Source organism: Nothobranchius furzeri, chromosome 11, assembly GCF_043380555.1.
Source record: "Nothobranchius furzeri strain GRZ-AD chromosome 11, NfurGRZ-RIMD1, whole genome shotgun sequence".
Classification (NCBI taxonomy): Eukaryota; Metazoa; Chordata; class Actinopteri; order Cyprinodontiformes; family Nothobranchiidae; genus Nothobranchius; species Nothobranchius furzeri.
This window is the reverse complement of record NC_091751.1, coordinates 34,579,864-34,607,440: the sequence shown is the minus strand read 5'-3', so window position 1 is coordinate 34,607,440 and position 27,577 is coordinate 34,579,864. Positions and strand designations below refer to the sequence as shown.

General features: G+C 45.9%; 1 protein-coding gene across 3 annotated transcripts; it reads left to right on the top strand.

Annotated features, from left to right (window-relative positions):
* The first annotated feature begins 575 nt into the window (after positions 1–575).
* smg7 (SMG7 nonsense mediated mRNA decay factor) lies at positions 576–27,134 on the top strand. 3 transcript variants are annotated; one of them, XM_015941845.3, is made up of 23 exons: positions 576–718; positions 1,361–1,392; positions 2,042–2,159; positions 2,350–2,482; positions 3,563–3,734; positions 3,814–3,885; positions 3,971–4,121; positions 4,202–4,337; positions 5,276–5,438; positions 10,843–11,002; positions 11,075–11,145; positions 11,221–11,281; positions 11,365–11,484; positions 11,583–11,964; positions 12,056–12,173; positions 12,263–12,555; positions 12,629–12,967; positions 13,347–13,496; positions 14,573–14,659; positions 14,747–14,897; positions 14,971–15,141; positions 16,229–16,377; positions 26,855–27,134. In XM_015941845.3, the coding sequence occupies exons 1-23, from the start codon at positions 693–695 to the stop codon at positions 26,966–26,968; spliced, it is 3,369 nt and encodes a 1,122-aa protein (XP_015797331.1). In that variant the 5' UTR covers positions 576–692; the 3' UTR covers positions 26,969–27,134. The 3 variants fall into 3 exon arrangements, with proteins under 3 accessions (XP_015797331.1, XP_015797330.1, XP_015797333.1); XM_015941844.3 differs by having other exon boundaries at positions 13,344–13,496; XM_015941847.3 differs by lacking the exon at positions 13,347–13,496 and having other exon boundaries at positions 577–718.
* The last annotated feature ends 443 nt before the right edge of the window (positions 27,135–27,577 follow it).

Genomic DNA, 27,577 nt, shown 5'->3' with positions numbered 1-27,577 from the left:
GATCAAATCCCGCCCGGGCCCTCGTTTCTCCACCCTGCCACACAGGCAGGAATGCTGGTCAGAGCGAGCTGGACCGGTCTGTCTCACTCAAACCAGAATAATTTACTTGGATTACTTGAGTCAACATTCTGACCCAAATCCAACCAATGCTGTTCTGTCATACTCCCACCCCAGCTAAAGGAAGGATACATGAATTGATCCATGGTGTCTTGCTCGTACCTTTATATAAGCGGTTAGAAATCGGTCAGTTTAAATAATTTCCAGTGACTGAGTCACTTCAAGGTAATCAGAGGTGAGAGACGCACCTGACCCAAAGGTACTACATTCTTAAGGTAGCAGTTCATAAACGTAGTATTGCGTCACTGCCCGTTTCCAGTCGTGACCTGGGATCCAGGTCAGGTTACTAAACCTTTACACGGATTTTCACTACATCCGTCATTTCCTGTCCTGGTTTCATAAGTCTGTGTTTTTAACAATGTTTTGTTGTTATAATTCTCAAACAGTTGATTTTTACCATCATTAATAATATTCATTTATTCTATGAGATTATTTTATTCTAAATTGCCCCCGCCTCGCGGCCGCCGCTCCTCCCCCGCAGCAGAGGCCCTCTGCGGGTCACACAGCAACATGGCGTCGGGAGGAGCGTTAGCTCCGGGACACGTCGTTGCCTGAAAGCCCGGTGGTCCGGTAGGATGAACCTCTGCGCCCAGTACCTGCGGTAAGTGCGGTTTCGTGTCTTGTGTCTGTTCTAGTGGAGGTGGAAATGGTTGCGGTAGGGGCTGTTTCTGCCCCCTCAGGTGGATTGTTTTGCTCGGTTGTTAGCATCATAGCTAGCAGTGTCCACCCCCTTAGCCTCGGCCAGTTTGGGTTAGCTTCTAACAGCAGCAAGCGTCCGGAGGCGTCAGCTCACACACTATCAGACATGATGAATGTTGGGGGACGGTGAGAGTGGTTTATTGTTCAGTTCAGTCAGCTACGGTCCGTCATTATCGGGTAGCGTTAGCCTGTTAGCGTCGAGGCTGTCACTCATTGAGAGGTGTTACTACAGGTGATGTTGAGGTTCTCTCTTCCACCTGGATATTCTGATGTCTTAAAACGTGGAGCCGTTGTTTGATTTTTAAAAAACGCTTACTATCGGTGTGGTTCTAGATAGAATCCAGGAAGTGGTCTGAGCCGCGGATGGTGACATGTGATATGATCTGTTTAATATATGAGGTCAGGATCGTCAGGTATGAGGAAGAGCTGCTTTGTGTTTTCATCATGTTAACGCGTCTCTCTTGCTCTCGCTGTGTGTGTGTGTGTGTGTGTGTGTGTGTGTGTGTGTGTGTGTGTGTGTGTTCACGTACGTCCATCCGAGCAGACAGGCAGAGGCCCTGAAGGCTGACATGACGGGTAGGTTTCCTCCAACACCACCTGCACAGGTGTTCCCTGCCTCCTATTTTGTGTTTTGTCATTATTCATCTCAAAATCAAACAATCACACGTAGGAAACGGGGACCAGACTATTTACCGGTTATTCTGGATCACAACATCTGCAGCCAGATGTTTGGTTTAGTAAGTCAATGCGGAGCTCATAAACAAAGTGTTTCACCATAGAAATGTACAATAAATGAGCAATAAGAGCATGAAAGTCAAATAAAACTGAAGAATCTTTCTGTTGATGTCTAGTTAATAATAACTTTATTTATATGATTTTAAACGAAGACACAACCAGAGTTCATAATAAAGGATCTGGGGATCATGAAAACATCCTTTTTAACTCCAAGGGAAGGCCGCAACAATAGATAAAACCACCTTTAGTCTGGATTTTTATTGTTATATATTTAATAAAATCAGTCATTTAGTTGGAAAGAATGTTTTAGATTTCTGATGCATTAAAATTCTGTTAGGAAACAACATCAGACCCGGACGTAGAACATAGTCAGGTAGAGTTAGCTGTGTTATAGATCTAGGATCGGATGCTATTTATTGTGTGTGTGTGTGTGTGTGTGTGTGTGTGTGTGTGTGTGTGTGTCTGTGTGTGTCTGTGTGTGTGTTTTCAGACTCTAAGCTGGAAGCGGCCGAGGTGTGGACGTCCCGTCAGGCCCTGCAGGACCTGTACCAGGAGATGCTGGTTACGGATCTGGAGTACGCCTTGGACAAGAAGGTGGAGCAGGACCTGTAAGAAGCCCCACCCCCCTACACATTTTTTTACATCTTGGATTGTTACCGTGGCAGCAGACGGAACTTTCGAATGACGGAACAAAGTTTAACTTCAGATCTTTAGATTGTGTGATTTTCTGCGAATGGATTTCTGACCTGTTGTGTGTGTGGCCCGGTTGGTTCTGATGCTGTGTGTGTGGACCTGCAGGTGGAACCATGCCTTTAAGAACCAGATCACCACGCTGCAGAGCCAGGCCAAGAACCGAGCCAACCCGAACCGCAGCGAGGTCCAGGCCAACCTGTCCCTGTTCTTGGAGGCCGCTAGTGGATTCTACACTCAGGTCTGGTCCACTTTGGTACCAGCTGATGGTTCTGATGGGAACCAGCTGACATTAGGCGTGTTTCCATTACAAGAACTTCAGGGTTGATTTACAGGAAGCTCCCAACATGCGTGTGTCTCCACCTGACCGGGCCGTTTCAGGAATATTCTGAACACCTGCTCTGGAGGAGGTACTCCGAACGGCCCGGCACAGCAGCTGAGCAGAATCTCCGGCTAACGCTGATCGGTTTTATCTCCGTAGGAAATGACATCAGCAGACCTCCAAACAACCGGCAGCAGTAAAAGTAGAAGAGTAGCTGGTGAAGCAGAATGGAAGCAACAAAAAAAAAGCTTTGTTCGCTGTTAAAATCTAACTCCCAACACGGAAAACTCAGCGGAATTCCCCCACAGCTGTTGGGAAAACGGGAAATTCCCCCACAGACTTAAGTAACGGGCATGTCTTACAAACACCAGAGCTGCTCTTGTCCTCTGAATGGATTCAGTTACGATCTATTCCATAAAATAGATGCTTTTATTATTAAAGTAACTTTTTGATGCTGATCAGTGACATCACTCACTGCCAAAGCAGTCGGGATGCGCTGGGGGGGGGGGGGGGGGGGGGGGGGCTGGATTTGGGTGGAGACACAACAGCTGAGAGGACTGGGACATCCCATCTCCTGGCCAAGTTCCCCGTCCCAGGAACTACCCTGGAGTTTGCCATGTGGTGGTTCTGGTCCAGTTGAGCTGAGAGTCAACCAGCAGCATGGTCATGTGATGGCTGTACTGTAGGTGAAGGTCTGATGTTTCACCTGATGCTGAAGCATTTCACAGGAACAGGATGCCCAGAGAATTTCACAATAAAAGCTAAAAGAGAGGAGAACGGCGCCAGGCCCAGAGGCAGAAGCCGTTTCAGAACCATCTGATCCAGTTTAGTCCCGATTGGACTAAAACCTTGTTCAGTTTGTTTCTTGATGATAAAAAAAAACTTTTCTGCGCTTTGAGTGTTTTCAGAGCAGGCCTTATGGGTTCTGACGAGTTCTGGTGTGTATTCTGTCCTCTGTTGGACCTGCTGTAGTCCTGATGGATCTCTGTGGTCTTCTAGTTGCTCCAGGAGCTCTGCACCGTCTTCAGCGTGGACCTTCCCTGTCGGGTCAAGTCGTCTCAGCTCGGCATCATCAGCAACAAGCAGAGCGGTGGCGGCACCATCATCACACCTCAGCCCAGTTCCTGTTCCTACATCTGTCAGCACTGCCTGGTCCATCTGGGAGACATCGGTGAGGAACCACTCAGGAGCAGGTCTAACAGAACATCTGTAGAAACGTTCCGGTTCTTATCCCTGTTCTCCTTTTTCAGCCCGTTATCGGAACCAGACCAGCCAGGCGGAGTCGTACTACCGACACGCAGCTCAGCTGGTCCCATCAAACGGTGAGCTGGTGTGGTGAAATGGACCTGATGCTGCAGCAGCCATGTTTGTAGTTTCCTGCTGGTGATGTTCTGTGTTTCTCTGCAGGTCAGCCCTACAACCAGCTGGCCATCCTGGCCTCCTCTAAGGGAGACCACCTCACCACCATCTTCTACTACTGCCGCAGCATCGCAGTCAAGTTCCCCTTCCCAGCAGCCTCCACCAACCTGCAGAAGGCCCTATCCAAGGCTCTGGACAGGTAATGTCCCACCACCATCAGGCTGCTCCTCTGCAGCTCCAGAGAAGTTCTAACAGCCCGGTTCCTCTGTGTGTCTGCAGCCGTGATGAGGTGAAGACCAAGTGGAGCGTGTCTGACTTCATCAGGGCCTTCATCAAGTTCCACGGCCACGTCTACCTGAGCAAGGGTCTGGACAAGCTGGACGTCCTGAGGGACAAGCTGGAGGAGCAGTTTCAGGTACCAGAACGGTTCTTGTGATGTGGGGTTGGGGCTGCACGATCATGGCAGAAAAGATAATCAGCATTATTCTGACTTTATGCTGTTTCTTCATGGAAACTGAGTTTTCTATTTAAATTTATTTTTCAGTGCTGAAGGTTACGGCAGTAGCCGAATGCCCTTTGACCTGTATTATTCACGTCCGCTGTTTCTCTAAGTGTTGCCTTAACCCCCCTCAACAAAGGTCTGTTCTATTCTAAAAGAGCCAACACACCTGCTCACAGTTTATACCCTACAGACCTCACCTGCTATAAAAGAGCTATGAAGGGCAAACACCTGCAATATAATAATAAACACCTATGTTGTTGTGAACTCAACAACCTGCTGCATAATAGTGATGTAGTCCTGTCAGCAGAGCCGTAGGTGTGTGTGTCCCTCAGAGATGAACTGTTATTGTTTATCAGCCTGAGAACCTGGGGGGGTGGCGTGAAGACAGGTGCGAGCCCCACGTGAGAATTGGCAGCCCTGATGGAATAAACATCTACTTCAGATCCGGATCGCTATGTCTTCAATGGCTTTAGCTTGTAAAGCAAGCAAGTGAGCTCCACGGAGAAAGGTTTACGGTCAGTCAGTCGATGTATCCTGATGTTTTACTAACCTTCACGAATTATTGCCGTCGGACTTCTACAGAAAGATGCTAGGAGTCATCAGATGTGTTGCTCTCCATTAGGGTAAAGGTTCAAGAGGGGGTCTGAAGCGTTGTTAGATTTAGCGATAGAGATGGTAACGTCGTGTGTGAGGTGCGTTAGATTTGTTACTTGGAGCAGCACAGGAGGGAGGAGCAAATAATTGGCATGTTTTGTTTTTATAATTGTTGGAAACCCAGATGGTAAATGTGATTAAACTTTGATGACTACGTGGAGCTGCTTCAGACAGAACGTTGTCTTCTTTTTGTCCAGCGGCTGATTTTGCAGAAGGCCTTCAGCTCCCAGCAGCTGGTCCACATCACCGTCATCAACCTGTTTGAACTCCACCACCTGCGAGACCTGACGGGGGACGGCCGCGAGCAGACCTACAGCAGCGAGCAGCAGATCATTTGGTTCCAGCTGCTGGGCCTCTTCGGTAAGAACCGGGTCGTAGCTCTGGGTTCGGGCCGGCAGAACCAGCATACGCTGTGTAACCGTTTCACTTGCATTCAGCTGCCTCTGAAACCAGACAACTTCTACGCAGCTCGACCTCATGAGCCACGGATCTGTGCTAGCAACACGTCAGACCTTCAAGTCCAAAAACCCGGAATATCCATAAACTGCTGAGCTGTTATTGATGTCTTTTGTCCTTGAGGCTTGCCATAGATGTAGGAGGACATTCGGGTTTATGGGGGTTGGAGGATAAAGTAACCTGATGTTTTAGGAGCCATTTTATTTGACATAAACTCAGCAAACACTTTCTAGACAATCCGTGTCATTGTGTGCAGAAAAAATGTAGAAGTAAAACGATGACGTGTGAGCAAACATGTTTGATCTTAGTGCGACCGCCCTGTGCTTGTTACCCCACGCACACTACACACGACTCGCCCCGACCTCGAGAAAAAAATCGTCTCAAAATCGAGATCGCTAGAAATGATCAGGCATTATTTACGTTTTCTTTTTGTGAGTTTATTACCAACATCAGTTAATACAGATGACCAACGGACCAAACATTTATAGTTTCATGTGTAATAAATGTAGGATTACAGTTTAAGTAATGACCATAGACATAAGATCCATATCGAGTATGAATCCCATCTAATGGACACTGGGTTATTTAAACCAGAAGATTGGATCTTTTTATTGCAGGGATTAGATAACCGTTACGTATTCACTCAGAGACAACAGAACAGAGAGAGTCAAGTTTAAAAGTTAAGAATTTTATTACTAACAAATTAAACTAGACTGACTTTAAAACTAAGTGTATAGTAGGGCTGCAACAACGAATCGATGAATTCGATGAAAATCGATTACTAAAAGCGTTGGCAACGAATTGCGTCATCGATTCGTTGTGTCGCACAACTCTTCCAAAAGCGCCCCCCCCCTTCCCGCCCGCCGTTGCGCGCAGACCAGAGCAAGTCAGATCAGCGCGAGGGAGAGCCGCAGATCAGCGCGAGGGAGAGCCGGTACCGGCAGATCAGCGCGAGGGAGAGCCTGCAGACTTGCGCTGCTGCGAACCGGTTCCGCATTGTTGCACAGCGATCCAGGCAGCTGCTTCCAGCGCACGGTCCATTCTCAAAGTGGCGCAACCAAAAAACTATAATTAGCACACGATCGTTCTTGTCTGCACATGTTCTCTATTTTCTGTCTTATTTGTGCCTGAAGCGCTCTGCTACTGCGGAGCTCATCACCTGTGCTGTGGTGATTTCACCTCACGCAGCATCGAAAACGCGCTCTCCGCTTTGCGGTCAGGAGATCCCTTTGATCTGCTCAAAAGTAACTGATGAGGTGAAAAAGTAAGAATCCAGGCAACAGATTTTCTGGAGAATTATGAGGAGATGCAGGAAGATGAGAGACAGACAGGACAGGAAAATAGTTAAATAAAAACAAGAAAACAAAGTAAAATGTAGGTATTTATCTCCACTACACGTTTTTACCAGTAAAAAACAATAAGTTATACACATGTCATAGTTATACATCTGATACAATTCAGATCACCTTCAAAACTCAGTCACACACCCAGGGCCGTTTCAAGACATTTTGGGGGCCAAGGCAAAATGTCCCCCCCCCCCATAACTGGGCTCCCCAGAAGCCTCTGTGTAATTCATACCTTCTCCAGTAGTGTTAGTTATATGGTGTTTATAAAAGCCCCTCAGACATTACTGACATGTTCTAATATTATCAGATGAAAAACTAAATTATCAGACATGCTGTCTCATCTGCTTCTTTTCTAAACTTGCAAAAAGTAACAAAACTATTTGAAAGCCACTATTTGTGGATTATCTGAAAGTTTCCATGGAGTGTGTGACAACTTATTTTTTCATTGATCCTATCGTCTAATCTCACAGCTGAAACAAGCATCCTTAATAATCTGTTCACAGGAAGCTTACCGATGCTGTAGTAAAACAAAAGGTATAATAATTTATTATTAATAAAACCTTGTTGCAGCACTAAAGCATAAAAATGAGATTTTGCATTAAATATGCAAAATATTTACATATGAATTGTTTTAGAGCCCTTTTATTGGCAGAATCTGATATTAATTTAGTTCTTACAAAAAATGGGTCCCAACATGAGTGTTGGCAAAAGGAGATCTGAGGCACTCAGGAGGTACAAAAATAAAAAGCCTTTATTAGTACATGGCTTAAATTGTTAAAAACATCAATGCCAACGCGTTTCAGCCCACAGGACAGCCCACACTGTCCACCCGGGCTTTTGCGCTGCACAGAGACGCTTCGCTGCCTATGACTCTGAACGTCAGTTGAGAGTCAGTCTCATGCAGACTGACCAATGAAGAGAGGGCCTCAAGTTAAGACCCTCTCCTCATTGGTCAGTCCACACGAGGCGGGTCAAAGGTTACTCTGGGCGGGTTACGTGTTGTCAGGCATTCAAGTATTGAGTATATTTACTGCATATTACAGTAAAATATTCTGTATGTGACCACATTATGGTGATCCTCGGGTCGTGATGATGGAGCCCTTGAATATTGTTGCCCAGGGTACAACAAAGTGTTAATCTGGCCCTGGTTCCGCCGTCACATTCCCGCAGAAACTGGTTGATCACACCGGGGCCAGACTACTAACATGTGGCTTTACAACCACAATGTCCTCGGAAGCAAAAACGCTTTTAAAAGGGAGGGAGGAGTCCTAACTGTTGCTGCAGGCGTGTTGTGTGAGAGTGCAGTTATATACTGGTTAATATATTTTTGGGTTCAGTTGCTTTCATGTGGCCTAATGTGAGTCTATTTGGGATCATTGGAATGATCAGCAGCATTTCTTGATGTGACTTTATGGCAGTTGCCCAGGGCATCATCGCAAGGAGGATGGCATTCATTTACTTTTGTTTTATTTGGTATTTTTTCAGTCATTTTTGGAAATAGTGATCAATTTTGATTAATTCACAGCCTATGTTTAATTACATTTAAAAATTAGTTGTTTGACATCCCCAGTTATAATAAATGTCAACAGATGAGATCAAACAAAACAGATGAGAATTGCCCTTAAGCTGTTTAACTTGGACCAAGCATTTTAGGTCACAGATAGATGTAGCTTAGGGTCTCTGTCTATACACCTTATAAGACAATTTAGGTGATGGCATGTTGTTTTTCTGATATTGAACTGTTTTCTAATAATGTTGTGTTAAATAAAGTGAAGGAAGGAGAGAAATAACGTTTCCCTAGCAGTTTTTAAAAATTTCCCCATGTAATCCGATTAATCGATTAATCGTGTCGAGACCCCATCCGATTAATCGATTATCCAAATAATCGTTTGTTGCAGCCCTAGTGTATAGTGTAACTAACAATGGATAAGGCGGTGAATGGATGACGTGTGCTGTAAATCAGAACCAGCAAATCCAAAGAAGCGATTAGTTCTGACGGGAACTGAAGATGTTGGTTTGCATTAAGCCTTGGTTAGCTTCAGAAAAAGCATGAGACACCATTTGCCGGTCTACCTGCCTTGTGGAAGTCCTCTGTAGATCAGGAATATCGAGGTCCAGTGAACCCTCTCTGGAAACCGAGCCGGTAGGAGAAGCCGCAGTTCCGATCAAACCCGTCTTGAGTTACTTCCGGCACACGACACTTTATTGGCATCTGGTCAGACCCAAGCCTGGGTCGGTGGAGCTTTTATTCTGAAAGGAGCTGTTGTTGCGGCTGGTTGTTATAGCAACTGGATTTTTCAGCTTGTTGTGGTTCTTTCGGTTAAAGAGTTAAAAGATCAGGATTGGCCACTCCGTCACTTGCTCTGGAATTCTTTGAACTGGTGTTAGAGCTGACATGGCGTAGTTTTATACCTCGGATGTTATGGTTTATTGTCGAATGAAAATTACCAAACACCATCAGAAGCACGCCTCCGTCAGATCTGTAAGATTCTGATTGGATCAGTGAAAGTAATGTGTTATGTCTTTTTAACACTACGTGAAATGAGTCCTGTTGGAACACTTAAAGTCACAGTACTTATTGTTTCTATAGGATCATAATAAAGTAATTAATATTTTGATTTCACAGGTCAGTCACATCTTATTTATTGACTAACACTTTGATGGATTAGCTTTATTAAAATAGAGTTCTTTGATTAATTAAAAGAAAAGAGTTCATTCTTCGTTCTTCTGTTGAGCTGAAAATAAGCAGGTTAGAAGGAATGCATGAGACCTTGAGACTATCTCTCATGCAGACTAGTCTTGAGCAAAGAAGGGAAAAATAAGAGTCATTTCATTCCGTTACATATGCATGGGTTTAAGTAAATGGGTTAACCAAAGCTTTATGGCAGTGATATGAATAACTGATGGTAATAAAACGGTGAAGATTTGGTAAAACACACAAGAACATATTAGAATTGGGATAATTACTAAAGGGGAACAGACACGTCTCACCTTTATGTTGCTATTGTTTTATTAGACACACTCCACTTTGAACTGCACCAATTCAGCAACTGATGCATTGTAATAACTAGTATTAAAGGTGAATACACCAATATTTGCACAAGAATAATTTTTGTTTTAAACTCTCATTGACACACTTTGCAGGGGGTTTGGCATTTAATTTTTCTTGGTGTCTGGAAAAACATCTCCTTCTGCCCCTCCTTTATTTGACTTTCTGCCCCCTTTATTTTGGTCCAAGATCATTACTGGGCTGGCCCTATTAAACACCTTCTACACCCCTGCTTAGTAGGCTTAATGAAGTATTTTTAAGCCAGCATAAAAATGACTGAAACACAAATTTACATATTTGACATTATTGACCAATATCTTTGATTTAATTTATTTGTTAAAGGGACTTTACAGAGTTTAGAATTTTTATGCTCGTGATTGCCCCCCCAGGCCAAAAGCGTAACGGCAGCTTCAATTGTAGGTTCGTGCACGAGGCGCACATGCTGTACGTGCACACTCCTTAACGAAAATAACAGCTGGGACAGTCGTGTGTGTGTGTGTGTGTGTGTCGTGTGTGCGTGCGTGCGTGCGTGCGTTGCTGAGAAGCGGGAAAGTGTGCCCTGGCGGCGGTTTGTTGTAAACGTCATCTGATCAGCCTGCTTTGATCTATTTTGAAAACTCCGATCAGAACCGATAGGGGTGCCATCGGCTGATTGGGATCAAATGCCGATCCATCGGTGCATCCCTAAGAAACCTGAGTCCAAAGCCAAAAATATCATTAAAAACATGTACATGAGCAGTTTCTGTGCTATGATGTCAAACCCCAGACTGAAAAATGTCCATTACTTGATCATCAGCGAGATTTAATCAGGTCCAGGTAAAAGGAATTTAATCCAACTACCGGTTTCCTTGTTGACGTTTGACCTCGTCTCTTTGTCTTCTGGCCCACCTGACGAGACTTCCTGTTCCCCCAGTGTCCTTCCTTGGTGTGATGTTCAGCTGGGTCCTTTTGAACAAGAACAGGGGCGAGGACACCATGGGGGAGTGTCCTCTGCCAGCCATCAAGCTGTCCTTGGACTGGCTCAAGCTAAGGCCCAGTGTCTTCCAGGAGTCTGCTGTGGAGAAGAGGAAGTAGTAAGTCTAACTTCCTGTTTGTTTTTTTAGTTTGGAACTTGTGCAGAGTAACACCGTCTTCCTGTCCTCTAGCATCTGGCCCTGGCTGGTGTCCATCCTCAACAGCTTCCAGCCCAGAGAGGAGGACATGTCCTTCTCCTCAGGTAGGAGGACAGACAGCTTCTGTGGAGAAAGCTGTTGTCTGTTTGTATTTGAAGGTGCGTTTGTTTTCTCCACAGTCATGCCGCTGCCAGAGGAGTTTGAGCTCCAGGGATTCTTGGCACTGCGACCTGCTCTGAGGTTCTGACCCGGTTCAGTAGGGATAGAACTCTGATGCTGTTTAAACGGCCACCTGTTGATGTTGGGACGTCTCTGTGTTTCAGGAGTTTGGACTTTGCCAAAGGTCACCAGGGGATCCTGGTGGACCGGGACGGCCTGCCCATTTCTGCCCGGCACCAGCGCCTCATCGGTCTGGGTCGATGGATGTGTGAAAACCAGCCGGGGTGAGTTCTCATCCCAGTTCTCAGTCTTCTTACAAACCTGGTTTCAACGATCCACATGGCTGATCATCATCTGGTGGGTTCTGTTTTCATCTCTGCAGGCTGATCCGGTACAGAGTGAGCGAGGACGGACTCCTCATCTTCATCACTGACATTCCAGAGGAGGCCATTGAGGAGCCACAGGACAAGGAGGTACCGGTGCTGCAGGAGTCGTCCAATGGAGAGCAGACTCCCAACGATGGCGGCAACACGGGCCTCAAGTCGGTTCTGTCCACTGGAAAGACGCAGAGCTCCTGGCCCGACAGTGGCGAGCGACCCATTGTCACCTTCAAGGAGAACATCAAACCCAGAGAGCAGAGCCATGATCTTACTCGGAGCCACCTGCAGAAAGACTCCTGCAAGGAGCGCCGGGAATTCTCCAAAGGAGCTGGAGCTTCTGCTGGGAAAGGGGAGCTGAAGAAGGACGGGAAGAGGAAGAGCGAGGTTAGGAATACCGCTCGAGAGAAATCAGCAGAAGCATGAATACGGGTCCAGATGTAGCTGGACCATGGTTCTGTTCTGTGTGTGTGTCCAGGTGAAGGCCCAGCCGGAGCTGAGGAAGACTCCGGTCACTCAGACCCAGACCACCAGCTCTTCCCAGTTCATCCCCATCCATCACCCTGGAGCCTTCCCCCCGCTGCCCAGCAGACCTGGTACGTTGGTGTCCCGCGGCTTACCCGGTAACGGACACGTGTCTTGTCCTGTGTTCTGACCCAGTTTGGGCTCTGGCCTCCTCCTGCAGGTTTTCCTCCTTCGGCCTACATGATCCCGTCTCCGGTGGCGTTCCCGGGACTCCAGGTGAATCCAGGATTCACCTTCTCTACCGGACCGTTCCTCCAGTCAGCCGTTCACACCCAGACCGGAGGTCAGGTCCAGGCCGGGAAGCAGTCCCACATTCCCTACAGCCAGCAGAGACCCTCGGGCCAGGGGCCAGGTCCGGGCCCCATGAACCAGGTCCCCACCCAGTCTCCTACCAAACCGGTCCAGCAGGTCGGGATGGGGAAGAGTCCTCCTCACCCCTCGGGGCTTCCCCAGGTAGGTCACATGACTTGTGGTGTTGTCTAACGAGTCCTCCTGGGACCCGGTAACGGGTATTTCTGCTCCACAGTACATGCAGGACCAGCCGGCCCAGATGTGGAACCAGGCCCAGGTAGCTCTGCAGAAGATGTCTCCCATGCAGATGTCCATGAAGCCACCTCAGCAGCCTCCTCAGCTACAGCAGAACTTCTACATGTCCCCCCAGGATCCCCTGAAGCTCTACGAGAACCAGCTGCAATCTCAGGTGTCCAACATGGACAAGAAGATGAAGTACCCCGACGTCAAGGTCCAGGACTTCTACAGGCAGTCCCCCTACAGGGTGGGCGACAGTCTGGCCATAATGTCTGAGAGGATGAAGAGGCCTCTAGAGCACGAGGTCCCTGCAGGACCTCGTGGTCCCATTTTCGAGGTGAGTTCAGATGAAGCCAGACTGCGTCTCTGTCCCTGGTCCTCCTGGAACTGCGTCTCCTCCAACAACTGCTTAGTGCCCCCTTCTGGTTGCTTAGAGAAAGAGAACCTTCAGAGCACCCAAAAGTCCTATGAGACCAACTCACACACCCATGATCCCTGATTCTCCTGGTTTCTCTGGTTCTCCTGGTCCCTCTATTTTTCCTGTTTCCTCTGGTTTTACTGGTTCTCCTCATCACTGTGGTTCTCCTGGTCCCTCTGGTTCTCCTGGTTCCAGTAGAAGATGCAGATCTTAATCTGACATTTTTAATCTGATTTTCTGTGACCTCTTTCCTTCTTTCCTCCTGTTTTCCTCCTCTCTTTGCTCCTTCTCTCAGCAGGACAACAAGACCTCACCTCTTCTACCTCCTGACCTGTTAAAAACTCTAGCAGACCTGGAGGAGGACGAGGAGCTGGCCTTTGCTAAGCCTCCTGATTTCTTCCAGGCCCTGGCTGCTCCCCTTAGCTCTGCTCCTGGACCAAATATCTTTGTATGTAGCTCCTGTCTCTCCTCCTCCTCCTGTCTCCTCCTCCCCCTGTCTTTCCTCTTGTCTCCCCTTCTCATGTCACCCCCCTACATCTGTCTCTTGCTCCCGTCTCTCTCCCTGCTCCTCCTGTCTCTGGACACACATCCTAAACTGGCTCCTCTCACCAGAGTCGGGCCCCTGAGCTCCACGCTGCAGCTGTGTAGGATGCCATCTCCATCTGACCACGTCTTTGTTTTTATTTTTAATCCCACTGTCATCGCTCCGCGGCACTCAAATGCAGTAGAACATCTTAATTGGTTGTCATGGTTACCTCTGGTTTATTTATATGCAGGATATTCCTTAAGCCCGAAAAGGGTAGAATGCCTTCTCCGGGTCAGGGATGACGTCCTATCCCCAAGTTCATGAGTGAGGGAAAGCTGGAGCGGATTGGTGCTGCACCTGCAGCGATGCGGGCGTTGTACCGATCTGTCGAGCTTTGGGTAGTGACCGAAAGAACAAGATCACGGATACAAGCGGTGGAAATGAGTTTTCTCTGCAGGGTGGCTGGGCCCTGCCTTAGAGATAAAGTGAGAAGCTCGTCATCCGGGAGGGGCTAGGAGTAGATCTGCTGCTTCTCCACATCAAGAGGCATCTGGCATCTAGTTAGGATGCCTCCCGGACGCCTTCCTGGAGAGCTTTCCCAGGCACGTTCAACCGAGAGGAGACCTAAAGGTAGACCCAGGACACGCTGGAAGGACTATGTCTCTCAGCTGGCCTGGGAATGCTTTAGAATTCCCTGGAAGAGCTCGCCTAAGTAGCTGGGGAGAGGGAAGTCTGAGCCTCTCTGCTTAGGCTGCTGCCCCATGACCCGATTCAGGATAAGTGGAAGAGGATGGATGGATGTTCTTTAGTCTGTGGCAGGAAGTGGGTGTGTAGAAGGAGGGACGTGATCCAGAAACACCTGAGCTCAGGTGTGGTTTATAGATGGGATTGTTAGTTTTAGTCGGGATTCTACACCACCTTTTATAAATGAGGTTCTGGTCTTGTGTGGAACCAGGTCCAGACTGGATTTCACCCGCTCTGTCCTCTCACCTCTGCAGCTTCCCAACCAGACGAGGATGGAGAGCGACCCCGAGGTTGTCAGCCAGCTGTCCTCCATCCTTCCTATGACCAGCTTCCCCATGCAGGTCAGAACCTCCATCTGGACGTGTTCTCGGGTCAGAACCATTAAACTGTTCCAGGATCAGTGAGCAGAACCTTCTGTTTGTGTTTAGGAGTACACCCAGAACAGCATCTTCAGCCAGGCCTACGGCAAAAACCTGGCCCTCAGCTCCAAACCTGATGCTCCCATAATGCAACAGGAGACATCCCTTTACTCCCTGTTCGAGGGAACTCCCTGGTCCCCCTCCCTCCCCGCCAGCTCAGGTACGTCTCACCTGGAGAGGTGTAGGTACAGGTGTGATCAGTGTTTCTGATGAAGCTGCTCTCTGATTGGCAGACCACTCCACCCCGGCCAGCCAGTCCCCCCACTCCTCAAACCCCAGCAGCCTGCCCTCGTCCCCTCCCACACACAACCACGGACCTGTGCCCTTCTCCAACTTCGGGCCCATTGGCACTCCGGACAGCCGGGACCGCAGGATGGTGGACCGCTGGAAGGCCGAGAAGCCCGGTAAGTCAGAGCGTCTGGTTCTGACCCGACATGCAGCTTTTTGTGGTTTGGGCCGAGTTCTGCTGCTGTGGCTGCCTGTGGTTCTACAAAAGTTTTTAAATCCAACCAGACTTCAGCTTTTGTTTGTGAATGAAAAACCCAGAACTGTTCTATAGACATGTGACATCATATGCCCAAGCTCCGCCCCACCCCGTCTAAAATAATAGCTGTCTCATTATAACCAGACTGCAAATCATGCAGGCTTAACTTTTATTACTTCAGAGGAAAGATCACCAGGACGCCGCGTCATCTTCTAGTGTCTTCTCCCGGTTTGAAGCCTGCTTTTTCCAAAGAACCACTCTGCCATCTAGTGGTCATTTCTTATAACCCTTTGACTACGTCTCCATGGTCCATAAACACTTATTAGATTATTACAAGTTAAATGTAGGTCTATCTTTTATAACTACAGACCTACAGATACTCTTTTTTCCCCACAGAAACCCATATTTATCACAGTAACACAAGTTTAGAATAAATCCAAAGGAAGCTCAGATTTTCCAGCTTCCACCCAGCATTCAAACGCACCATGTACGCACAAATCAGTCAGGTGTGAAGAGTCTCAAAAGGCTTTTTGTGCTTGTAAACTGATCTGTGTGTAATGTAGTTTTGTCCGTGTGTGCCAGGTGATTTGTGTGTGTAGGAGCTGAAGTTACATGCTTAGATCCATCAACACACACACAAACTAATCTTTAGAAACTTTTTTTCTCCAAATAAAAAGGTCATATTAGCACACACTGACTCAAGAAAATGATTGCAACTATTTCAAGTATTTAAAAGTATCCTTTTAATCCACAAAACGTAGAAGAGATCTGGTTACACCTTGGTTGCTTCAGCTGTGTGAGTCCAGACATGTTAATCAGATAATTGTAGATATTCAATCGCAGAGATACAGCTCTGGATTATGGCTGCGGAGGTTCTGTTGCTCTCCAGCATTTTGTGAATGCATGTTAATACGGATGCAATCTCTTAATATTCATGGGGTCTAACCTACCTGGAGGAGGTCACCTCAAACCTCTCCAGATGTTGACGTGTGTTTCTGGTGTTTCAGGTACTTTTGGTCTGGACTACCTGCAGGCTTCAGCCCCCTCCACAGGGTCTGACACCAGCTGGCACCAAGCCAGCTCCACAGGCAGCTGGACCAACCCGGAGTCTCCAATGGAAGAGTCATCCTCCACTGTACTTCTCGACAGCCTCAAGGTCCCGAAATATTCATCTTTTTTTCTATTACCCAGATTCAGTGTTTGTGAATACACTCCTCCCCAGGGTTCCCACACGTCCTGGACAACCTGGAAAACCTGGAAAATGGTAGACCCATTTTCCAGTCATGGAAAACACATGGAAAATGTCCTGGAAATGTTTGAGTTGTCCTGGAAAATGATTTTCCCTCCTTGTGAATAAATACAAACGGGTAAACATTTTACACATGAATTTCTGTTTTCAGCTGTGTTCAGTGGGCATCGGGCTGTAGCGCTTGTCTGCTTTCATTTCTACATCCAGCCGGCACAGTGCCCATGTGATGCTACCAACCAATCAAAAACATTAGAACAGTTCTGCTTCCCAGTGTGTCCATTTGTCTTTGCTGCTAGATTTACCAATGTTTCATACTCATGTAAAGATTTATTTATCCAAGAAGGGCCAAAGCTAGCGACTTTCAGTTTAACCCTCTCAGGCTCAAAATAAGTTTCGATAAAAGGACGAACAACGAAGTCCTTCAGAGGTACTTCTGAGTTAAAAAATGCTCATGAAATACGTATGTGGAGTAACCAGGTAGGTAGGTTTTAATGTTGCAAATCTGCAATGCCTGCCTCCAGAGGGTTAAAAGTGCTGCTATATCGCAGTATATGGATGAGAGGTTTTTCTCCCTCTCTCTGTTGACAGAAGAGCAGTGTGTCATCACTATGGTAACCAGAGCGGGAGAATCCTGCATTCTTATGACTTTTCTTGCGTCCCTTAGATTGAAACTCACGTCCCGCATTATTGACAGTCTCCTGTTTCGAGTTAAGTCTTGCATAAGCTGTGTGGAGAAAGCTCCCCTTTGCTGTCAATCAAACGAGGAGGCGGGACTTTTACGCAGGTTTGAAAATTTACATCCATTTCAACAATATAACTGACAAACAAAAAATAGTTAAAGATTTGTTAAATCAAAATAATTCAGTCCAAAACACATGATTCGATTATGTAAACTATGCATCTGGATATGAGCAAATGAAATTCATTAGAAAGTTTGGTCATATTTTTTTAACTTAGTGACTGATGCAGCTTGACTGTGAGAGTTTGGACTTTTAAACTGATATCAGGATGTAAAATAGCAGTGTATGAACTAAAGTAGAGAATCACTTCTGTTTTAGTTTAGTTGAAATGCAAATCAAGGAAAACAGGTAACATAGAGAGCCTACGTTTCTTCCAGACCATGGGTCCCCAGAAGAACAAAAAAAAAAAAAAATGCAAGTCAACGGGTCTATTTTCTAACTCCGCTTGTTCTGTGCTGTAGATTTCACATATGATGTCCGTGAATTTTAAAGAAACATTTTGATACCAAGAACGCGCTTATTTTCGAACAGGGGGAAACGCAATTTTAGGTTTTGTGTGAAAATAAGTCCAGGACTACAAATGCCCTTTACGAAATTGACGTAATCGAGGTTAGAGTTAGATTATGTGGTGTTACATATACGACGTGCCGATTTCTGGTGTGTAGTTAAGCTAATTACGAACGTTTACAACCTGATAAATGTCAAAGTACATGACTGGCGTGGTCGAAACACCCATCATTACTTTTCATTTAAATTGCAGTACAACATGTGTGAGTCAAGACGTAAGGCAGAGCGGATTAGAAAATAGCTTTTAGCCCGAGAACCCATGAGCCGACCGGAACGGGAGGAGACTTAGGCTCCCTATAGTGAAAGACAACGATCTTTGCACAACTAAAAAATCGATATAATGGTGTAGGTAGGTACAGTATATCTGTTTCTAAATGCATCCTGATATGAAAAAAAATCATCCAGCCCTAGTTGTAATAACTTGACCCGTACTGCAGCAGCTGAAAATGTCCTGGAAAAATTCTGGAAAATCATGTCCAAAAAGAGTGGGAACCCTGCTCCCACGTTAAGGCCTGAGGTTAGACTCCTCCCACTTTAATGCATGAGCAGATTCTTCTTTGTTTAGAGCCTATGGTCAGACTCCTCCCACTTAGCGGTAGCTTTAACTGGGGCGACGATGGCACAGGATTTAATTCAATTCAAGTTTATTTATAAAGCGCCAAATCAGGACGAGAGTCGTCTCAAGGACCTTCACACAGTAAACAATGCAGGTCAGGTCATTAAGCCAGTCCGTAACAAGTTTCCTGTACAAGGAACCCAGCAGGTTGCATCAAGTCACTGACTAGTGTCAGAGTCTTTACAGCAATCCTCATACTAAGCAAGCATGCAGCGACAGTGGAGAGGAAAACTCCTTTTTGACAGGAGGAATCCTCCAGAGGATCCTGGCTCAGTATAAGCAGCCATCCACCATGACTCACTGGGGATGGAGAAGACAGTGTGTGGTGTTCTGGTTCTTTGAATTTAACAAGACACAAAGAGAATTAGACAAATTTGTCCGTCAAACAGTGGGGGGCTTTATTTTTACAGTTTGATAGAACCAAGTCTGGGACAGCAAAATGCTGAGCTTTCGGCAGCACCTCCTTGTAAAAGCCTCTCCTCACATCAAAATGAGAGACCATTTCTACACTTTGCTGACATCAGTCTTACATACCTCAGGAAACGAGTCTTTCACATAGACATGAATTGAAACTGGGAGTCTCCCTGCTTCCCAGCAAAACCTACTAAATAGGATGCATCCGCTGCTCTTGACTTTCAGATAAACATTCAGACAAATATTAGTCTTACTAGAACTGATCTCAAAACTTGGCTGAAACAGGATGTAGCACACCACGTACGCAAACACAGCTCTTGGCTCCCACAAGAACACACACACACACACACACACACACACACACACACACACACAAGTAATGTTTCTATGGTTACATTGTAATTTCTTAGTAAATATTCTATTTGGTGAAAGATAAACTTTATTGTATTTATTCTAGTGAATCTATAATAAACGGGTAAACTAGCAGTAGCTCATTCAATGTCAAAGAGAGTAAAATGTTATTATTATTATCAGGAGAGGGAGAATGTTTAAGTGGTTAGCAGCAGTGTGCTTGCCGATGGCCCCCTCCATGAGGCCACCACAGCTCAGCAGAACATCGTTGTAGCTTCTTCTGGGGAGAAAAACACTTAGAGAAAAAATAAAGTTAACAGCTGAAATAGCAGGAAATAATACAGTTAAAGAGCAGATTGTAGAAGAAAGTTGTCGAGTGTGTACCCTAACCTGCAGTCTGAGAGCGAAGTGCTCGGTTAGGAACGTATGGAACAATCAGATCACTGATGAATGATGGAGCTTGATTATTAAGAGCTTTATGTGTGAGAAGGAGGATCTTAAAATCTATTCTGAATTTAGCAGGCAGCCAATGTAGGGAAGCTAAGACAGGAGAGATATGATCTCTCTTTTTAATTCTCATCAGAACTCTAGCTGCAGCATTTTGGACAAGCTGAAGACTTTTAACTACATTCTGTGGACTTCCTGAGAGTAATGAATTACAGTAATCTAGTCTTGATGTAATAAATGCATGAACTAGTTTTTCAGCATCACTCCTGGAAAGGATGCTTCTAATCTTAGCAACATTCCGAAGGTGGAAAAAGGAAGTCCTACAAACCTGTTTAACATGGGATTTGAATGACATGTCCTGGTCAAAGATAACACCAAGGTTCCTTACTTTGTTCTCGGAGATTAATGTAATGCCATTCAGGTCAGGTGATTGACTAAGCAATTTCCTTTTCTGAAATTCAGGTCCAAAGATGAGAACTTCAGTCTTGTCTTGAGTCATCCAACTTCAAGACAAGCGTGTAATCTCCCTAACTGATCACTTTCATCAGGGTTAATGGATAGATACAGTGGTGTGAAAAACTATTTGCCCTCTTCCTGATTTCTTATTCTTTTTCATGTTTGTCACACAAAATGTTTCTGATCATCAAACACATTTAACCATTAGTCAAAGTAAACACAAGTAAACACAAAATGCAGTTTTGAAATGATGGTTTTTATTATTTAGGGAGAGAACAAAATCCAAACCTTGCCCCCCTTGTTAAAAAATAACCCAACTGTGGTGTTTCATAGGGATATGAATCTTGGAGCAACTCGCGATTTGATTTGATTCCAATTCCTGAGGTGCCGATTCGAGTCAGAATCGATTCTCGATTCTCAATTTAAATCAATTCACAATCAGTATTAACAAAGAGTGTCAGCTCCAGGATTAACTACTTTGTTGTACAAGTTAGTTAAAGCTTTGGGACATTTATATTTGACTTTAAACTGGTCATGCTCCAAAAATACAAATTTACAATGTAAAATAAAGTGATTCTAAAACTGTAAACAGAAGCAATCTTTTGACCAAAAGGCAACATTTATTTTACTTACCTTGTAAAATATAACAAATCTGTAGTTAGCTAGCAGTAGCTTTGAAAGTGATACAGTCAAATAGTTTTCAAGTATGTGTAGAAACAAGTTACATGAGTAATCCTGAGTACTCATTTATTGTCGTCGTCGTCTTCCTCCGCTTATCCGAGTCTGGGTCGTGGGGGCAGCATCCCAACTAGGGAGCTCCAGACCGTCCTCTTCCCGGCCACCTCCACCAGCTCCTCCGGCAGGACCCCAAGGCATTCCCGGACCAGATTGGAGATGTAACCTCTCCAACGTGTCCTGGGTCGACCCAGGGGCCTCCTGCCGGCAGGAAATGCCCGAAACACTTCCTCAGGGAGGTGTCCAGGAGGCATCCTGACCAGATACCCAAACCACCTCAACTGACTCCTTTCGATCCGGAGGAGCAGCGGTTCTACTCCGAGTCCCTCCCGAACGTCCGAGCTCCTCACCCTATCTCTAAGGCTGAGCCCGGCCACCCTACGGAGGAAACTCATTTTGGCCGCTTGTATCCGCGATCTCGTTCATTCGGTCATTACCCAAAGCTCATGACCATAGGTGAGGATTGGGACGTAGATCGACCGGTAAATTGAGAGCCTGGCTTTCTGGCTCAGCTCCCTCTTCCCCACGACAGATCGGCTCAGCGTCCGCATCACTGCAGACGCTGAACCAAACCGCCTGTCGATCTTTCGATCCCTCCTACCCTCACTCGTGAACAAGACCCCAAGATACTTAAACTCCTCCACTTGAGGTAGGACCTCTCTCCCGACCCGGAGTTGGCAAGCCACCCTTTTCCGGTCGAGAACCATGGCCTCAGATTTGGAGGTGCTGATCCTCATCCCAGCCGCTTCACACTCGGCCGCGAACCTACCCAGCAAGAGCTGAAGGTCAGAGCTGGATGAAGCTAGGAGGACCACATCATCCGCAAAAAGCAGAGACGAGATTCTCCTGCCACCAAACGCGACACACTCCACACCACGGCTGCGCCTAGAAATTCTGTCCATAAAGGTAATGAACAGAACCGGTGACAAAGGGCAGCCCTGGCGGAGTCCAACCCTCACCGGAAACAGGTCCGACTTACTACCGGCTATGCGGACCAAACTCACGCTCCTCTGGTAAAGGGACTGAATGGCCCTTCACAGAAAGCCACCCACCCCATACTCCTGGAGCGTCCCCCACAGGGTGCCCCTGGGGACACGGTCATAAGCCTTCTCCAAATCCACAAAGCACATGTGGATTGGTTGGGCAAACTCCCATGCCCCCTCCATCACCCTTGCAAGGGTATAGAGCTGGTCCACAGTTCCACGGCCAGGACGAAAACCACATTGCTCCTCCTCAATCTGAGATTCTCCAGTACCTTAGAGTAGACCTTTCCAGGGAGGCTGAGGAGTGTGATCCCCCTATAGTTGGAACACACCCTCAGGTTACCCTTCTTAAACATGGGGACCACCACCCCGGTCTGCCACTCCACAGGAACTGCCCCCGATGACCACGCAATGTTGCAGAGACGTGTCAACCACGAAAGCCCTACAACATCCATAGCCTTGAGATACCCAGGACGAACCTCATCCGCCCCCGGGGCTCCGCCACTGTGTAGTTGTTTGACTACCTCAGCAACTTCTGCCCCTGAGAATGGACAGTCCATCCCCAGGTCTCCCGGCTCTGGTTCCTCCTCGGAATGCGCGTAGGCTTGAGCACCTGCCCCTTTTGTCCGACGTACCCAAAGTGCCCTTTTTCCAGTCTTTCGTCAGATTTTACCATTCAAAACTGTTATACTGTGATACATATCAGGCACTAGGACCATGCGGAGGCAGCCGCCTCAAGCTGAAGCCTATTTTCCCTTAGACCCACCTACAAGCTCACTGATTGGCTCTGCCGCATCATACTAACGTGTGATTGGTTGTCCCTGCTGTCGCTCTACCTTGCAGCCATGGAGACGACAGGCTGGTGTTTGTCTGTGGGCAGGAGTCTGTGTTCATCTACCTGTAAGTTATTTTTTCTGCCTGCTTCACGTCAGCTGGATGGATTTTAATATCAGAGCTTTTGTTTACGTGCGTTTGAGTCCGTGGCTAGTGTGTGTGGAGCAGTCGGGTAGCTGCATGTCTGAGACAGAAAATGGGACATGAGAGAGACTTCCCCTTAAGAAGAAACTGACAACAAAGAATCACAGATGTTGATATTTCTCACTCTAGATTCTCCGGGTCATAACTTCTGAATTACTAATCGAATAAAAATAATTCAAATGGTTTCTAAAAGTACATTAAATGAGCTTTTCAACAAGGTATTACATGATGTAATTCATGTTACTCAAAAAATCGCTATTAGAGGGAAACCAGCTTTGCAGTGTCACAGAAAGAAACGGAGCGAACCGCGACGGGAGAGCAGAGAACCAAAGGGACGAAACATTCTGATCATCTTCATCAGCAGCTTTTATAAAGTTATGGAAACATCACAGATAAAATCCACCTGGTTGGTCAGGTATCCCAGAAGGCTGTTTCTGTAGATGGTGACAGGAGGGACAGATTACAGTCACACTGGTTTTTATTTGAACACTCAGCTGTTTACTAAATGGAAGATTCAGCTTCATTTCAGCATCATTTATATTTACATTAAATATTTATTTAGCTGAAAATAGAATTTAATCAGTGCAGAATTTTATTAGTTGACTTTTTCTAGTGAAATTTTTAGATTTAACCTTTTATCTGGCTTATTGGACTTTATAATGCTGGTAGAAATGTAGCTACAGTTGTGATGTATGAGTGTTATCTTATGTTACCTAGTATTTATTTTACTGTATCCCGTTCTCTGGACCAGAGCATAGACCTGTGAGGCCAGGGTTCACACTGTTTTCTGAGAGTTTGCAACACAGTTCTGAGTTTAAATTGTTCTTTTGAAATAGTTTGCTCAAGTCATTTTTTGAAGTTCCTGTTTAGTAATAAATGGGCTGCATGGTGGCGCAGTGGTTAGCACTGTTGCCTCGCAACACGAAGGTTGCAGGTTCGAAACTCGGCTGCGGCCTTTCTGCGTGGAGTTGCGTGTTCTCCCCATGCGTGCGTGGGTTTTCTCCGGGTACTCCGGTTTCCCCCACAGATCACAACATGCCCTATAGGTAAAAAATAAATAAATAAAAAAAATTGTAAGTCGCTTTGGGTAAAAGCGTCTGCTAAGCACATAAACATAAATGTAAAAAATTCAAATCCGTTTTTTTCCCATTTCATTTAATTTTCAGTTTTATAGACTTTAATAAACATAAACACTAAATACAAACCAGACACTGAAAGCTGACATTGTTTTGAAAAAAGGAGCAGAGTTACAAACATTTTGCACTTTTATTACAATTTTAAAGCCATAAAACAAAACAAAAAATACCAGTTATATTTATGGTCATAAGAGGGTTAACTGATCAATTTTCCGCCTCCCACAAATAGATGGTAAAAGTGAATATGAGCATAATTGTATACGCTTTATGACTTTATTATGTATTTTTATTATTGACTATTACTCCAAAGGGTTCAAATGAAGGCAACTGGACTTCTTTGGTTTCTTTAAAACATTTCACTTCTCCTCTGAGGAGCTTTGTTCTTTCTTACTGGAATATGGGAGAGTCAAGCTCATAAGCTGTAGCTGTCTGTTGTTATTTAACTAGCAGAAACTACTCTGAGTACCCGGCCTCTCCATATCCTGATGAGTCGTTAGCCTCTATTGATGGTGAGTCATCGTGTTGATTAGACACAGGAAGGTGAAACTGCTTAGCAATGAGATTCACAGCTGCATCATAGGTGCTGGAAAGGTGAAACCTAAGCCCCTCCCCTATTTAAAGTGGGTTATTCACATTTGACATAGATAGCTTCTTTTACTCTTCTCTCAAACCATCTATCTTCTCTGTCCAGAATATGGACTTTGTCATCTTCAAAGGTGTGTCCCTTGTCCTTCATGGACTGTAGAGTTTTGACCTGAAGAGGTGGCTCTCCTGTGTTGTGCCATGCACTTGTGTGATTGTTGTTTAGTTTCCCTAATGTAAAGATCTGGACAGTCCTCACTACACTGGACTGCATAAACGACCCCACTGAGCTTCTGTTTGAGTGTTTTGTCTTCTGGATGAACCAGGTTCTGTCTGAGGGTGTTGTTGGGTTTAAAGTTTACCGGGATGTTGTGTTTGGAGAAGATTCTTCTAAGTTTCTCTTGGACTCCTGCCACATATGGGATGATGGTGTCTTTGTGTAAAGGGTGTTGTTAGGTTGGTAGCAGAGCTCTCATGTTTAGTGTTAAGTTCATCGAGATCATGGAATGGGATCAAGAATTTTCTACTGACAGGAAAAAGATCTCAGCTAACATGGCTGTAAATCACACTGGATAACTCTCTGTGGTTGCATTTATTTGACATTTATTTTACTAGCTTTTACTAGAGCTGCCTTTAGTAAGCGCAAAGTCAATTTGGTTGTACACCTGTGCAATGACAATAAATTATCTTGAATACTGTTAAATGTACTTCCTGAACGAGTGACCTTTTAAGGCTACAATAACAAAATGACTAATACAGACCGAAGGACGTCTTCTTTCTTCTTTTGTAACTCATTGCATCACCACCTGGTGTCAGAACAGGACTCGGTATTGGAAGATAATCAGAAATCAAACAACTTGGACTTGGATCAGGGGCAAAAATGTGGTTGTAACATCTCTAGTTATAAGTCAGCTTTATAAACAAAAGCAATTATTTATGAACTAACATTAACACTAATGACACTAAATGATGTATTTTTATTATGTTGTTTGAACCCAAGGGTCTCATTATCCGAATTTTCTAACTTGTTGGATTGCTCTATAAGTGCCCCTTTTTTTACTTTGCGCACCCGCCCCGTCAAATGTCTCTGCAGGGCCCTGACTGCCACACCTGTTTCAATCAAGAAATCACTTAAACATGAGCTGCCTGACACAGAGAAGTAGACCAAAAGAACCTCAAAAGTTAGGTATCATGCCAAGAGCCAAAGAAATTCAAGAACAAATGAGTACAAAAGTAATTGAGATCTGTCAGTCTGCTAAAGGTTATAAAGCCATTTCTAAAGCTTTGGGACTCCAGCGAACCATAGTGAGAGCCATTATCCACAAATGGCAACAACATGGAACAGTGGTGAACCTTCCCAGGAGTGTTTTGCTGCTTCGGCAACTGGAAGGCTTGCTGTGATATATGGAACCATGAATTCTACTGTCTTCCAAAACATCCTGAAGGAGAATGTCCGGCCATCTGTTCGTCAACTAAAGCTGAAGCGATCTTGGGTGCTGCAGCAGGACAATGACCCAAAACACACCAGCAAATCCACTTCTGAATGGCTGAAGAACAACAAAATGAAGACTTTGGAGTGGCCTAGTCAAAGTCCTGACCTGAATCCTTTTGAGATGCAATGGCATGACCTTAAAAAGGCGGTTCATGCTAGAAAACCCTCAAATAAAGCTGAATTACAACAATTCTGCAAAGATGAGTGGGTCAAAATTCCTCCAGAGCTCTGTAAAAGACTCGTAGCAAGTTATCGCAAACGCTTGATCGCAGTTATTGCTGCTAAGTGAGGCCCAACCAGTTATTAGGTTCAGGAGGTAATTACTTTTTCACACAGGGCAATGTAGGTTTGGATTTTGTTCTCTCCCTAAATAATAAAAACCATCATTTCAAAACTGCATTTTGTGTTTACTTGTGTTTTCTTTGACTAATGGTTAAATGCGTTTGGTGATCAGAAACATTTTGTGTGACAAACATGCAAAAGAATAAGAAATCAGGAAGGGGGCAAATAGTTTTTCACACCACTGTATAACTGAGCATCGTCAGCATAACAGCGTAAGTTTATCCCATGCTGTCTAATGAGTTAAGTGCTTGCCCTCTAACTGGAAGGTTGCAGGTTTGTGCCTCGCTCTGTCACTGTCGTCATGTCCTTGGGCAAGACACTTAACCAGCCTTGCCTGCTGGTGGTGGTCGGAGGGACCGATGGCGCCTGTGCTCTGCAGCTATGCCTCTGTCAGTGTGCCCCAGGGCAGCTCACCACCACCAGCGTGTGAATGGGTGAAAGACTAATTGTGTTGTAAAATGCCTTGGGGGGTTCCAGGACTCTAGAAGGTGTTATATCAAATACAGGCCATTTACCATCTTGTCTTCCCATTTATTTACCCACAGTCCATCTGGTCCAGCTCCATGATGCAGCCCGGCCCATCAGCTCTGGAGCAGCTCCTCCTGCAGCAGAAGCAGAAGCAGCAGCGAGGTCATGGCGCCATGAACCCGCCTCACTGAACGGCAGCCCGACGCGGCGCTTTGAGTCTAGTCGTTAACCAACCGCCACCAGGAGGAATGGAGGTAAAAACGTACAGAAGTTTGACCAGCTCCAATCGACAAAGGGATATTAAACCGACAAGGAGCGGTGGAGCCTGGGGAGGCAACGTGACCCCCCAACAAAGATGAATCACCACCCCCACCCCCCTCGGCTGTTCGAGGAGTGGTGGCGCCCCTACTGGGCTGGAGGGAGTCGGGATCTTCTACATTGCAGCACCACGCTGCCGCTGGATTTCCTTCAACCTGTGGAAATCTGAAATCTGAGGGACTCCCCTCAACACCCCCCTCGCGCCCCCACCCCCCCAGTTTTGAAAGACACCACATCCGCACCCCCCTCATCTAGGAAAACATCATCTCTCTTCTTAAAAAAGCGGTTCAGCTTCTTAGACGTCTGCTGGTTCTGACGGAGTGTCTGGTGTCCCTCATCTCTGTCGCCGCTGGCTTCAGCATCTCTGAGAGGGTGAGGATGGCGTGGGGGGAGGCTGGGTGAGAGGCACAGACTGGACTTTCTGACCTCTCCATGTTCATCAGTGAGGAGGACGAGGATGACGGACGGAGCGTTTGGCTTTC